Here is a 16,397-nt window from a genome sequence, read left to right as displayed (position 1 = left end):
GAAATGAAATGAAACAACTTTCAACTTTCATGAAGCATCATATTCTTAATTCATTACCAATGAGTTATAATTGCCAACTTCAAACTTCAAACTTAAATTGTTATATATTGTTTACAAAAAATATCATAGTAAATATGAAAGAGTTGACAATTATAAAAACTACTAGAAACGAGAAAAGACAAGTAAATCTATTATCTATTGCTAATGCTTGGAGATCTCATGTGCCTTAGCCTCTCCACCAATTTGCATGGCTAGAGCACATCCGATGCTACCAAAAATAACACTTCCTCTTACGAGGAATGTGCTCTAGTAATGCCTCGCCATAGAAGCATCACACTGATTCTCCACATCAGTACTTGTGCGGATGTTTGGCTAGCTGCCTTACATTCAATGCATTGTTGCTCCATGTACTGCTGCCCATGACATTGCCACTGCCACTGCTACATCTGTTCTGCAACTCCCTCTCAACATGCTGCCCCTAGCACTGCCACTACTAACTGCTGCAATGCAACTTATTTACCGAGAAGTAAGTAATTGTCTTCTCCCAAATACTGACATCTCGGTCAGTCTGGAAGCCTCGTGATGCTGAAGCTGTCTCTGCTGCTATCATGTGCTGCCTCTGCTACTATCTTGTGGTCCCTCTGCTACCATTGCGCGCTGCATACACCTATGTGCCTCTTGCACTGCTGCAACCTCCACTACGCTGCCTTAGATTTCTGCACTCAAGCACTGTCTTGTTGCTCCACTACACTTTGCTCCACCCGACACTTGTCATCATGCTACTGTCGTTAAGGGATCCTGTAGTCGTATGTGATCCAAGAGTTTGGGCACTTCAAGGATCTTGCCTGTATCATGTAGTCCTCCCGACTACAAGTGGATGTCTCCCCACCTCTTCTCTTGAGGTGCATGGGCACTCATGAAACAATCGTCATTAGTCTCGACCTCTTTCTTCGCCTTAGCTGGAGCTGCCTTTGAATCGGAAGCTTCTCCCTTGCCTTTCTTCCTGGGACACTGGGATGCATAATGACTTAGCTCCCCACGATTGAAGCACTTGACCTTGGGGATATCCTTCTTCTTCTTTTTCCCTTGCCGTCCCCTAGATGCTAGAGCCACATCTTCCTCCTCCTCTTTCTTGACTCCAACTCCCTTACCACTACTCCCTGCCTTGGTCATCCTCCTGATCTCTTCCTGGCAAAGAGCTGGCCACATCTCCTCCCAACCGGGAAGAGTAGCCCTGCCCAAAATACTTTGGACAAATGTCTCCTACTCCTCAGAGGCTACATTCGGGGCATTCCTGACCATAAATTTTGGATCTAGTGTAGACCCCACAGAAGTAAGTTGGTCGCGAATCTCCTGCAACCTGAGAAGGAATGGGTGTTGTTGACCACTACGTGTCAACGATCCATAGAGTACACTCGGTTTTTTCGCAAAAGGGATAGCGCCTGATCGATGTGTCCTTGCCATTCAACTATCATCATCAACTTGATTTCCAAGATGTTATAATGTAAACCCATTCTGCATGTATATGATATAAATAATCTCAGCAGATCCATATCATGTATGTAATGGCCTAGGTAAACCTACTTTTCTGGTGATGGTCTACATTCTTGGAGGTTTTTTGTCTCACCGATCCTTTCTCGGATGGTCGACAGAGTTTTCTTTTAGTCTTACTCGAAAGCTAGAATGGATTTTGTCGTTGGGATCTTAGGCAAGTCCTAGTGTTCTAGATCGAGTCTATGTAAAAGTAATTTGGGAATAATCCTAACTATTCGGTTAGGTTATTTCATTAGAAATTGCTTAGTTTGCTGGGTTATATTTGCGTTGCAGAAATGGGTAGTCTATGAGGGTTTATTACAAATGGGTTTCCCTCCTTGTGATGTAAAAAATATGAAAATCATGATGTAAAGTGTCTTAAGGGTTGGAAAAATAATTTATCCCCTCATAGATTAATTAATTTAATTTTCTGGCAAAAAATGAATTAAAATCCTATGTCAGAAATTTAATTAATTCTAGGTCTTAGGTAAATTTAAATTTTCTAAAGGAAAAATTCGTTGGTCCTAAAAAATTTAAGAGGTCCAGGTACTAAGGTAAATTAATTATTTTGATAAATTTTAAACCTTTGATCCCTGGCGTTAAGTCAAAGTCAAAATTTTGGGGAAATTAACTCAAAAATTTAATTTTTGAGTTAATTAAAATACATTTCATTGAAAAATTTGAATTTCCTCAAGAATTAAATGTTTTGACGGATGAGATTAAAATAAATTTTAATCTTCATCAACGGTCAATGTTGCTTTGACGAGGATCACTCAAACTAGCCGTTGGTGGATTTATCTTTAAATAGGAAGTCATTTGTCAGTCGATCTATCCGATCTCTGAGTTGTGTGCTAAGCAAAAAGCTCTTGTGGAATCATTTTTTTGGATAATAAAGAAAGACTTTGGGGTTAAATTTTGCTGGTGTTACTCCTCATGGGAATACTGTAAGATGTGTTGTTTTCATGCATAATTTTTTCCAAAGCCAACGATGATATCTTCTGAAGAGTGATTTGAGTACAAGTATCTTGCTCAGTCACTGGGGTTTAAATGATAATTTAAATTTTGAATGTAATCGCAGGTATCTCTATTTGTTTGAATTTTATTATCATTTTCTTGCTTTATTTTGATGGCTAGATTGAGTTTTGTAGGGAAATCTTGATTTTTAGATCTTCGGGCGTTAGGGGAAGTTTTCAGTTGGACCAACCAACTCTCGATCTCTGTTTTCTGTAGCTGAATTAGCTCTGGGCTTATCATAAGATTTTGTTGGTGATACGTGAAGGGTTTTGAGTTAACACCTTTAAAAACTGAAAAAAAATATTTTTTTGATTTGGAAAATTGATATATCTGGCTATTGAGAGCCTTGGATTATCAGATTTGGGAGCGGAGTTGGACTCATACTCCTCAAATCTGATAGATCTACCATTTTTGTGCATAAGTCTGTATTTTTCTTAGTTTTCTGACTTAGTTTTTTGAGTTGGGTTTCTGGGGTTTTATTTTTATTTTTTGTATATTTGGGTTCTGGGTGTTTTTGTTTTTAGGTACAGGTTGCAGATTTGAAAGAGAAGTTTGATTTGAAGCCAGATATAGGCCCTAGAGGGTAAGATTTGGCTTCAATACCATTTTGCAATGGCATTATTTTACAGTTCAAGGGTTTAAAAAGTTTTAAATTTAGAAATTTTTATAAGGGTTTCAAAGAAACTTGAAGCAAAAGGTATTCAACATTTTAATCAGAATTTCTGGAAATTTTTAAAAGGGTTTTCTGGCTACCATTGATTTGCTGATTGGGTTTTTCGATTTGTTGCAAAATTTTGATTTTTTTTATTATAGAAAACCCTTATCCGTCCATTACTCCAACCCCCCTCTACGGCCTTCCTCATCTCTTCTGCTGCAATACTCCTCGCCCTCCTTTGTTGTTGCGTTTTCCTCCACTTCTGCATTGCTGCCAGTGTTCTATCTGTCACTGCCTTCTCTATCCGTAACCCTCGACCTTCATTCCTCATCACGCTGCTCTCTTTCTCACCCATCAAAACCGTGGCATCCTTCTGTTGCTCCCTCTTGACCCGTGGCTTTCGCAGCTCCTATCCATTTCCAGCATCTCGAATCTGCAAGAGAAAACCTTCTTGGCATTCTATTCTGCCTTGTCATCCCTTCACTGCCCTCCACGCGTCCTTCTTTTCCTCCATTGACCCGCAGCTACAACTCCCGCGTCCATTACTTGCGCTCATCTCCTAACCCGCTGCTCTCTCCCTACACCCCTCAGTGCTGCAATCTCCCTATGCATCCCCTCGTTCCCTTCTCCTCCATCGAGCTGCAAACTCTTCGTCCACACTGCTTGTCGCTCCTCCTTTGTCATCTGTGTGTTGCCTTTTCGAGCTCCTCTTTGTTGCCGCCGTCAAACTTGCACAACCAAATACACTTCGATTTCCCTTTTTTCCTTTTTATTACTTTATGCATTAGGGTTAGTTCTTTAGTTTTTAAAATAAAACCGGGTTTCATTTTATTTCATTTTCTTTTTTAACTTTTATTTTTATTTGATTTCCATTTTTTGTTTTAGTTTCTTATGATTTTTTAATTTCTATTTCCTTTCTTTTATTTTTATTTTGATTTTCATTTAAAAAATTCAAAAACATAAAAAATTCTAAAATTTGAAAATCTTAAAAATTAAAAAATCTTTTTTTTTTTTTAAACATTAAAAGATCTATTTTTTTTTCATTTATGTGACTTTAGAATTGAGAATGAAATAAATTAACAAAGGACTTGCACTTTCACTTTAATTTTTTTTAATGTGGCCTATGACCCATTAAAAATTTAATTTATTAACCATTTGATTTGTTTTACTTTTGTCACATTAAAAATTTTTGATTTCTTCATTTACCACATTCAATTAATTTCCTAAGGAATAATTAAATTGTTAAACTAAAGTTGCTTGGCGTCCTTTCGTGGTAGTGATTTCTCTATTGTCAGGTGTGATAAATGTTTTAAAAAATCATATTGATTGTTGGAGAAAGATAAATTTTGCTAGATTATCTTGCATGCTAAAGTTTTGAGCATTTTACATTTAATTGTTCATGATTGTTGCTTTGCCACATTTATAAATTTGCTCTGGATAACTTGTTTTTATTTAGTCTATGGTTAATTCAATATAAAGACACTAGTCTATAATCAATTTTATCTTGTGGTTGTGTCTTATTTTAATCTATCCATCTCAATTGACCAAGACTTGTTCTAAGTTCATCAAGTTGTTCATCCTTAAAATCTCCTAGATCCGTGTTCCACAGACTATCTTCATCCATTCACCTTAGGGACTACCCCCCTTGACTTGTCCAGGAGAGAGTCTAAATGGAGCGAGTAAGGATTAGAGTGACAACCCTTACTCTGAGCGTTGTTGCGGTGCCTAGACTCTTTGTGCGACAACAAGTCTATCTTCTCTGCCTTATGCATCTGATATGCTCTCAGCTGATTCTCCAATAGCATCTTTCGCTGCACTGAAGAGCCGTGGTTTAAGGTGGTTAGGGTGTCCCACATCTCCTTTGCTGTGTTCTTCTCAACAATATGTGGCATGACATGATATTTGACCTCGTCTAGGATCATGCACTCCGCCCTCGCCATTGCTTCCTCACACTTCTCATTCTCTGCTGGGTCAATTGGGATAACGACTACTTTCAAGGAAAAGTCCTTGATGCGATGTCGATACAGGACTGCCTGGATCTTGGCCTTCCAGATGACAAAGTTGGAAGCCTCGTCCAACCTGCCCTGATCCCTCAGTCTGTTCACTGCCATTTCAACTCCTCTTCTGGACTCCCTCTGAGTCTCGACTCCCCTCCTGGAAATCTCCCTTTGAGTCTTGATTTCCGTCCTAGAAATCCTCTAGCCAGTTGTCGAACGACTCCTCTCCAATCCTCCTTGCAACTACAACGCGGATTTGGATTCCTTGGGTAGAAATCCGTCGAGGTAGTGATTCTCTCTACCTTGGTTTCGTCTCCTTAGACACTGTTCTGTATCGACAGAAATGGCCTCCCACCAGCTCCTCAAATCACAATCTACCCACAGCTCCCCAAGCTCTGACAATTGAAGAAACTGAGCCTTTCAGGCTCTGCGCAATCCCGAAAAAAGCTGAATATGATCCTCTGGCCAACAACGTCAATCCTACCTAGCTGAGCAGGATGACGTGGCTCTTCATGAGCCTATTTTGCCTCTCTCTGCCTCTGCGCTGACCCTTCCCTTGGCTCGAAATGATGGTGTAGGCTCTGCGTCACTTCTCTTGCTGCTTCGGTTCTGGAACAACGCTGTCTTTCAGGAAAACTGTAACTGCTGCAAATTTTAGATTTTTGTTGGTGTTTTTAGTCCTCCTTAAATATGCAATCGCTTTTATACCATGTGGAAATTTCTAAGTCTGAAACACCAGAAATACCTACTGCATTATCTAGTTTATTATCTCTTACTTGTTCTTTCCATTAACAAGTTATTTATTAATATAAATATCGAAATAAACACAAATGCGACCTTCACACATATACAGGTCAACAACTGAAATAACTAAGACAACACAAGGGACACCGTTGTTTTTGGACAATTGTACCTGGAAAAACCCAATGTGGGAAAACCAGTGCAACAGATATGAGGGTTTTATTATTATGCAGTTTTCTAAATACAACTAGGGTGCAAGAAATCGCTCACCCTTCAGAGATTTTCCTTGGTAGAATTACCTTTCTTCGGAGACAGATATTCCGGCTAATCAACAACCAGATGAATAGCCTCATAGTGACTTCGACTGCTCCCTTAGATGGACAGCGAAAGATGCTCCAAGCTACCCTCAGGGACTACGTCACCCTTCAGAGATTGCGTCACCCTCTATGACTCTACGTCAGCTAACTAGTGCTCAGTCTGCCTGATGAAAATTCCTCAGCACTGCCTCTTCAACCCAGCGTCAGCTCTGTAGCCCTCTGCACTGCCTGTGTTAGCCTCTGCTGCCTCTGTGTCAACCTCTTGGCCCTCTGCGTCAGCCTCTTGGCCCTCTGTGTCCTCTGCGGTGACCTCCTTAGCCTCTGCGTTAGTCCTGGCTGCCTCTATGTCAGCCTTCCAAGGCTCTGCGCTGTCTCTCCGACACTCTCTCTACCTCTCTGCTATGTATTCTCGACCTTCTTCCAAACTACCCCTTGCTGCAACAAATCACTAACTCGATTTTTCAGCAAACCCTGCCCCAAAAGTCGAATTCTTGATCAACTTGGTATGTCTCCAACTGACCCTCAAGCCTCCTCTTATACTTTTCCTGTTGACGATTCAACGATTGAGATTAAGTCCCTAATCAACGGTTAAGATTAGATCTGGCTTGATCCTCATTATTTACAACTTTCTCAGCCATATTATATTAATACACATTAATATTTTAATTTTCCTAAGTTTAGACTTAGGGTCTCATTAAAAATATTAATTATTTTAATATCTCTCCATCCGGGTGGAATTTCTCCAAACGATTTATGGGTGTTGGAGATCTCACGTGCCTTAGCCTCTCAACCAATTTTCATGGCTAGAGCACATCCGATGCTACCAAAAATCAACACTCCCTCTCAGCGAGGAATGTGCTATAGTAATGCCTCACCATAGAAGCATCACATTGATGCTCCGCATCGGTAGCTATGCGGATGTTTAGCCAGCTACCTTACATCCTATGCACTGCTGCTCCCTGTACTGTTGCCCATGACATTGCCATTGCCACTACCACATCTGTACTACATTTCCCTGTCAACATGCTGCCCATGTTGCCCCTAGCACTTCCACTGCTAACTGCTGCACTGCAACTTAGTTACTGAGAAGTAAGTAACTCTCTTCTCCCAAATATTGACATCCCCGTTAGTCTGGAAGCCTCGTGATGCTGAAGCTGGCTCTGCTGCTCTCTTGTGCTCCCTTTGTTGCTACTGCGTTGCTGCAGACACCTATGTGCCTCTCAGACTGCTGCAACCTCCACTGTGCTGCCTCAGATTTCTGCACTCAAGCAATGCCTTGCTGCTCCACTACACTTTGCTCCACTCGACACCTGTCATCATGCTACTGTCGTTAAGGGCTCTCGTAGCCGTATGTGATGCAAGAGTTTGGGCACCTCAACGATCCTTCCCCTAGCATGTAGTCCTCCTAACTACAACTCGATGTCTCCCCACCTCTTCTGTAGAGGTGCATGAGTACTCATGGCACAATCGTCATTAGTCTCGACCGCTTTCTCCGCTTTAGTTGGAGTTGCCTTTGAATCGAAAGCTTCTCTCTTGCCTTTCTTCCTGGAACATTGGGATGCATAATGACCCAACTCCCCACAATTGAAGCACTTGACCTTAGAGATATCCTTCTTCTTCCTTTTCCCTTGCTGTCCCGCAGATGCTAAAGCCGCATCCTCGTCCTCCTCTTTCTTGACTCGAACTCCTTTACCACTACCGCTTGCCTTGGTCATCCTCCTAATCTCTTCTTGTCGAAGAGCTGGCCACATCTCCTCCCAATTGGGAAGAGTAACCTTGCCCAAAATACTTTGGACAAATGTCTCCAACTCCTCGAAGACTGCATTTAGGGCAATCCTGACCATAAATTCTGGATCCGGTGTAGACCCCACGGAAGTAAGCTGGTCACAAATCTCTTGCAACCTGAGAAGGAATGGGTCCATCTGCTCTCCCTTATGCATCTAATATGACCTCAGCTGATTCTACAATAGCATCTTCCGTTGCGCGAAAGAGCCGTGGTCTGAGGTGTTAAGGTGTCCCACATCTCCTTTGTTGTGTTCTTCTCAGCAATATGTGGTATGACATGATCTTTGACCCCGTCTAGGATCATGCACTTCGCCCTCGCCATTTCTTTCTCATACTTCTCATTCTCAGCTGGGTCGACTAGGATAGCCACTACTTTCAAGGAAAAGTCCTTGATGCGATGTCGATCCAGGATTGCCAAGATCCTGGCCTTCCAGATGACAAAGTTGGAAGCCCCGTCCAACCTGTCTTGATCCCTCAGTCCGTTCACTGCCATTTCAGCTCCTCTTCTGGACTCCCTCTGAGTCTTGACTCCCCTCATGGAAATCTCCCTTCGAGTCTTGATTTCCCTCCTGGAAATCTTCTGGCCAACTGTTGAACTGCTCCCTTCCAATCCTCCTTGCAACTGCAACTCAGATTTGGATTCCATGGCTAGAAATCCGTCGAGGTAGTGATTCCCTCTACCTTGGTTCCGTCTACTTAGACACTATTCTGTAACGATAGAAACAACGTCCCTCCAGCTCCTCAAATCACAATCTGCCCACAGCTCCCCAAGCACCGACAATTGAAGAAGCAGAGCATTTTAGGCTTTGGGCAATTTTGACAAAAGTTGAATTTTCTCCTCTAGCCAACTGTGTCAATCCTACTTGGCTGAGTAGGATGACATGGCTTTTCGTGAGCCTCTTCTGCCTCTCTCTGCCTCTACACTGGCCATTCCATTGGTTCGAAATGATGATGCAACCTCTGCTTCACTTCTTCTTTGGAACAATGCTGTCTTTTAGGACAACTGCTACTGCAAATTTTAGATTTCTTCTAGTGTCTTCAGTCCTGCTTGATTTGCAATCGCTCTTATACCATGTGGAAATTTCTAAGTCTGACACATCAGATATCCCTACTACATTATCTGGTTTATTATCTCCTACTTGTTCTTCCCATTAACAAGTTATTTATTAACATAAATACTGAAATAAACACAAATGCAGCCTTCACACATATACAGATCAACAACTGAAATAACACAAAGGACAACGTTATTTTTGGACAATCGTCCCCAGAAAAACCCAATGTGGGGAAACTGATGCAACAGATATGAGGGTTTCATTATTATGCAGTTTTTTGAATACAACTAGAGTACCAAAAGTGGCTCACCCTTGAGATATTTTCCTTGTTAGAAGTACCTTTCTTCGGAGACAAATATTCTCGCTAATCAGCAACCGGATGAATAGCCTCATAGTGACTTCGACTGCTCCCTTAGCTGGACAACAAAAGATGCTCCAAGCTACCCTCAGGAATTGCGTCACCCTCTAGAGACTGCGTCACCCTCTACCGCTCTGCGTCAGCTAACTAGCTCTCAGTCCGCCCCACGAAAATTCCTCAACGTTGCCTCTTTAACCCAGCGACAGCTCTGTAGTCCTCTGCGCTGCCTGCATCAGCCTCTGCTGCCTCTACGTGAGCCTCTTGGCCCTCTGTGTCCTCTGCGCTGGCCTCCTCAGCCTCTGCGTCAATCTTGGTTGCCTCTACGTCAACCTTCCAAGGCTCTGCATTGTCTCTCTGACACTCTCTATGCCTCTATGCTATGTATTTTCGGCCTTCGACTGAACTACCCCTCGCTGCAACAGATCACTAACTTGATTTTTTTGCAAACCCTGCCCAAGAAAATCGAATTCTTGATCAACTTGGTGTGTCTGCAACTGACCTTCAAGCCTCCTCTTATACTTTTCATGTTGACGATTTAACGACCGAGATTAAGTCCCTAATCAATGACTAAGATTAGATCTTGCTTGATCCTTGTTATTTAGAACTTTCTCACCCATATTATATTAATACACATTAATATTTTAATTTTCCGAAGTTTAGACTTAGGGTCTCATTAAAAATATTAATTATTTTAATATCTCTCCATCCGGCTGGAATTCCTCCAAACAATTTCTGGGTCTTGGAGATCTCATGTGCCTTAGCCTCTCCACCAATTTCATGGCTAGAGCACATCCAATGCTACCAAAAATCAACACTTAGCACTACACAAGCATAGCGAGCACTGCACAAGCAGAGTATATCACAACTAGTGAAGCAGTGTGGCTTCGAAAGCTGCAAGGATTCATAATTTGAAATTGGGCAAGGAGTGTTGAAGACAAAATGAGTTTGTATATCGCTTCAGTTTGGGATCCAATCTCATGGATGTGCAAGAAGCAGAAATCTGTTGGACTCATAGGCTGAGTACGTTGCAACTTGAATGGTGAGTTGTGTAGCAAGATGGCTCTAGCTTGCAGGATTGGTTGATCAGGTGTAGGTGACAACATGATGACATGTCAAGGCACTTTGAGATATAGTACCAAGACGTGGTATAGGAAGAGAGTAGTATGACTCCAGTATTATCAAGAAGATTGTCCTAGTACAAGCTTGAAGTGATTGAACATGTCTCTCTTAGCAAGAGGGAGTAATAATACAACATCAATGGATAGTCATTCTTATGAGGAATGGTCCTATACCTTTGAGTGAGAGAGAGTGTTGATATGATAAGCATCATGGACAATCATTCTCCCTGTGTTAAAAATGTTGACTAGTAGGGTAGAATGGTCTAGTAGAGGATAGACATTTTCTCTGTGTTAAAGATGTTGACCAATTAGGGAGAATGGTCCTAGATGCTTAGAATCACTCAGTTGAGTGCGTGGCTTTCAGCATCAGGCTCAGTCTCTCTAGATAGGATGAGGAGCTCATTGAGCATCGGGCCTAGTTGCTCATGTACAATGTGGCCTTGGAATTTCATCACGAGTCAAGAGATTGACCAGGATGGTGAACCAAGACTTGTCTAGGTGAGGAGTACCAACCAAGATTATGGGTCAGTGGTATCTACAAGTTGTGGCAACTTGTTGATGCTAATGATTTACCATATGTTAGTGTCGCTGACTAGATTATGGTAATTGGATGATGATGCTATATGTTAGAGTTGCCGACTAAAGTATGGATGATGATGATGCTGATGATGATAATGAATTGTTATACCTTTTCTTAGAGAAATTCTGTCAACACGAGAACATCTAGATAGGCATTATGAATACCTCCCTAGTTAAGAGGGAGCGTTGAATTTTTGTATCTGTGGTCGATCTTCATAATGTATATATTAGCCCTTAAATGTATTTACAAGCATGTTCTTCATGTAAGATTCAAACATAAAAATATTAAAAGACATGTTCTTCATGTCGATTGTAAAAGAGAAAAAAATGAATTTATAAAAGTTGAATTGCGGGCTCCAAAAAGATGAAGTCAACCTCCTCCTAGTCAAGTCACCCCCTTCAAATGTTTAGGCCAGCTCCAATATAGATGCACCTATTTAGCCTCTATGAAAAACTATATAAGGGCATCATTTCATCCTTCTCAAGGCCAAGCGACTTGCATCTTCTGAGGCAGCAAAGTCTGAGGCAAGCAAAGGATTGAGGCAGCGAAGTATGAGGCAAACAAAGAACTAAGGTAACGAAGGTCTGAGGCATGAAGGTCAAATTTTTGTGGTGAAGAAGAGTAGTAGGGGGCAGAATTCAAAGGAAGGCAGAAGCCCTAATTTATTTTGAGGGTAGATGACTTGACTAGGAGGATGGACTAGGTTTGACATAGTTGTTGACTAAGATGTATCTCTACTGAATTGAAGAGTTTCTCTATTGAAAAGGTTGTTGGGTTTTTCCCCATGTGGGTTTTGCCAGGGTAAACTCTTGTGTTTTTTGTATGGCTATCTCTTTATTACCTATAACATTTTTGTTTTTACTGTTTGTGTCTTTTGTGTAATTGCTTAATGATGGAATCATGGATAGAAATGTGTAAAATAATTAGATTCATTAGAAGCAATTATCATAATAAAAGACCCTATAAAAATCAACAATGATTGGGATTTCTTAATTAATATTCAAATTCATTTCTAGAAAATTCAAAATATATTGCACAATAAAGTTTACTTATTGATGAAACTAGGGCTAACAAGAGCAACCAAATGTTGAATGAGTTCTTTTTTTTAATTTGTTAGTGTAAAATGAACTTTGTTGATGTGTTGAATGCTATAAGATGCCCTAATGAGGGTAACCAATCCTTTTTGTAGGTGACAATTGTTGAAAACGCCTTGCGAGTATTGAATTGCACCTTGTGCCATGATTGTAGTTTCAAGAAAAGATCCATTGAAAGGTATATTTTCACAAGTACCTAGTGTTTAGGTCAAAATTGTTACTTTCACACTACTATATGCAAGCAGATGATTTGTTTTGGTATTTTTTTTGAGATGTTGGGAACCTTCTTAAAGCACAATGATTTGAATGCCTCAAATAGTTAACAAGGATGTAGGAAAAATGATCATGAAAATTGCAGTATACAACAAATTTCTTTCAAATAATCTCAACCAAATAAAAGGAACTACTAACTTGTTAAATTGGCAATAACTCTCCTTATTCCACACAACATGTACCCAACTTTCAACTTGACCAACATTATCAAGTAACAGTTTGGCTTGTAAATTAGAAAAGATGGCATCACTTTCTCTCATGATGATTTTGTAAAGCTTTAGTTGATTATTCCAAAGAAGTACCTTATCTTACCAATGTGAATATTCTTGAATAGAAAGTTAATACTCATGTATCAACCCATCACTTAGTTGATTGAGGCAATAATGCGTTTCTTTGTATGGCCTATGAATAATTTTTATTATACTAATTTTGTTTTTAAATATTAATTATTTTGTTAGGGGAATTACTGTTTTGAAGGATGGGGAGCTATGAATCCCATATGCATTAGTATGGTCCATTAGAGAGTCTTCAAATTTGTCCAAAACACATCCATTGGACTCTATGCCCATGTGGTTTTGAACTTGGGTCTTTTGCATGGTGGTGCTCTATCCCAACAGCTAGACTACAAATCGACAAACATAATTGATATTGTAGTGTTTAATGCACTATCCAATCATAATTTTTAGTCTAAATATTCCAAATGTTGTGTTAGTTTCAAGCTAGCACATTGTAAGTATCACATGTGCCATGATAATGACACTTAAGTACACACACACATTTGGCCACTAGACAAACTTATATCATATTTTAATGTCGCCCTTGAATGTTCACTAGGGGAATGTATACAAAAATATAGGAAAATGGCATGTTAGAAAATAAAGAGAATAAGCGTTGATCAATAATTGTTGGATTTCAAATGAGCATGCACCATTGACATAAACAAATCAAGACAAAATGCAATAGATGAGAGAATTGTTATTTTTGGTGGTGAAACCTCTACATTTCATGGGGTAAACATTTGCTCTCATTGCTGAATTACTTCATTGATTTCTAAAACCCTGCTATATAAGACTCCAAGATTCGTCATGCATAGAGCTGTCTATACTGATCCACATGGTAGAAGGATCTACATTGAGGCACCTTGATGGATGATCGACCTCAATGTATGAGAAAACACTTGAAGAATGTTGAATATGGTTGTTATTGATGTCAAATGCTGTCCAAATGAAAGAAAGAGTTACATAGTCAAATAGCATATTTCAAAATCTTTCCAATGATATATGGTATGCCTCTTGGAAATATTGCTTTTTGGTTTTTGATTCCCCATTTATATACCTTAACTTTGAATGCGTTTTTACTCCAATTTCCTTGCTCAAATAGGAGCAATATATGTATGGTTGGAAAGCTTATTCTGAGATCTTTCCAACGATATATGGCACTCCCTCTAAGTCCTCACAATTGAGGATAAATGATTTTTTGAAATTTATTATACATTTTGCTAGTTGCATGTTGGAAATACGTAGAGGGGGGTGAATCAATATTTCCTATAATGTTAGAATTGGTTAGTTTTCTTAAACATTTAGAGCATCAGATCAAAACATAAAACCAATGTTGCACGACTCGTACTTGTATAAGACTCGTTCCGCTATTGACTTGTCGATTCGTATAAGACTCTAAAACGACCCGTATAAGACTTGTCAAAATACAAAAAAAACCCTTAAAATATGGTAAATTTTAAGCACAAAAAAGAAACTAATGATAATTCCAATCCTTACAAGTTATAAAAACCACAATATATGAAATAATTCATAACATCATCTCATATCTATAAAAGTACAACATAAAATATTCGATTTTTGTAAGAAAAACATTTAGATACTGAATAAGAAAATGACTCATGATTCCATAATTAAAATAAAAAATGTCAGCAAGTTCAAAATTCAAATACATATGTCATAAATGATAAATCATTGTCTCATCACAATCTTGAGTCTCATCAACCATGGACGACTACGCCTACAATAAGCCCTTGTGCAGCTAGTGCTAGCATCAGAAGGCTAAAGCAACTATGAGGCAGGTGTATTTGGAGTCTCCATTTGAGATGGAAAACTAGAGAAATCCTCAGTCTCTTCATCAAGCCAACTCAAATCAGGGAACTCCTCCTCCATAACCGAATCAGACTCTAAATCAACAGTTTCCAATAAAATTGGACCTGTATCCTTTGGTTGCACTTGTTTTGTGAGTATTCGAAGGTTGTAGTAGATGAAAACCAACTTTTCCAACCTCTCATGCTCCAACCTGGTTTTTTTTTTGATGTGGATGTGCTCAAACACTGACCAATTGCACTCACAAGAAGAAGCATTGTAGGGTTGACTCAAAACTCTGATGGCGAATTCTTGTAATTCTGGTGCCTCAGTGCCACAATCTATCCACCAATGAGCTGTAAAAAAGTAACAACAAAGATTATTAGTTTGCAATGCCAAACATATAAAAGAGAAGAACAAAATTACAAGCTAAGTTCTAACAATTTCCACTTACAAGGCATTTTATTGTCTTTGAGATGTTGGCTTGAGTTGAATCCAAACATGCTAGATATGCTTCCTTGTACATATCTCGTTGTATGTTGATTTTGTCTTGAATATCTTGATTCGGGAACATCTTCTCAATGCATATCATGACATCTCTCATCACCTTGGGATCCCTTTGAATGCTAGACCCCTCATTATAGAATAAGCTTGGATTGAGATATGTTCATGCTGCATGCAATGGTGAATGTAGTTGCCTGTCCCACCCGGAATCAATAATTTGCCATATAGGGAGATATTTAGATTCATTTCCCTTATAGAAAGTCTTGACGACCTCCTTGGCTCTGTCCATGCCCTCACAAATATATCCCATTGCAGGTTTCTCTCCATCCATCAATCTCAAGACTTTCACAAGGGGCTTAGTGAAACTGACAATCTTAGTGACTTTGTCCCACAAACTATCACCAAAGACAGATGCTTTCACAGACAATGCTTCTGGTTTTGTGCTATCTTTCCAAAATACCCATTGCTAGCTACAAAACATTGTTCTCAAAGCTTGGTGCTCATAGAAAAGGCTTTGGAGGGAAAGAAAGTTTGTAGCAAACCGTGTGACAGTTGGGCGACTAAGCTCACCCTGTGTGAATTCCCTCATAAAGTTCAACACCCAAGCATGATTATAAATATACTTGGTAATTTGCTTGCATTCTTGCACAACATCTTGCACCCACTCCAACTTCCCAATGTCCTTTAATATCATGTCTATGCAATGGGCAGCGCATGGAGTCCAAAAAATGGTGGGATATTTGGCACAAAGCAACCTTGCAGCTACCACATAATTTGATGCATTGTCCATGATTACTTGGACAACATTTGCAACCCCAACTTCCTCCACCACATCAGCCAACAGTGTAAAAATCAAATGTGCATCTTTTACATTTGCAAATGCATCAATGGATTTTAGGAACATGGTTCCTTTAGGGAAAGTTACAACAAAATTTATTACTGTTCTACCCCTCTGATCTATCCACCCATCAGACATAATTGTACAACCTGTAAATTTCCATGAGCTTTTAATGCTTCCCCATTCTTCCTTGACACACCCAAGCACCTCATCTAGCTCTTTCCCCCTAAGTGCATTATAAGATGGGGCTTTGTATTTAGGGCCAATGCTTGCAATGGCATCCACCATGGGCTGATAAAAATAAGAATTTTCATAGTTGAATGAAAAATTGTTATTGTACCAAAACCTCCTCACTGCCATGTCTGCCTCCTTCCTCTTCTTTTCATTAAAACTATCCAAGGTTGTTTGAGATCCCGAAGTTGTATGAGGACTGAAGAAAGAAGAGGTGATA

General features: G+C 39.8%; 1 protein-coding gene across 4 annotated transcripts in view; it reads left to right on the top strand.

The window, feature by feature from the left end:
- The window catches only part of SUV2 (protein dimerization), a 233,334-nt gene that overhangs the window by 151,810 nt on the left and 65,127 nt on the right, over positions 1–16,397 (top strand). For all 4 annotated transcript variants that reach the window (XM_089433467.1, XM_089433473.1, XM_089433461.1 and 1 more), the window contains one exon: positions 12,343–12,425. In XM_089433467.1, the coding sequence (XP_089289593.1) occupies positions 12,343–12,425 (83 nt within the window). The remainder of the gene's footprint in view (positions 1–12,342; positions 12,426–16,397) is intronic.

The sequence above is a fragment of the Pinus tabuliformis genome, chromosome 6 (genome assembly GCF_031772625.1).
Source record: "Pinus tabuliformis cultivar Carrire ecotype Pingquan chromosome 6, CPIR1, whole genome shotgun sequence".
Taxonomy (NCBI): Eukaryota; Viridiplantae; Streptophyta; class Pinopsida; order Pinales; family Pinaceae; genus Pinus; species Pinus tabuliformis.
Note: the sequence above shows the minus strand (reverse complement) of the source record. Positions and strands in the feature narration are given on the sequence as shown.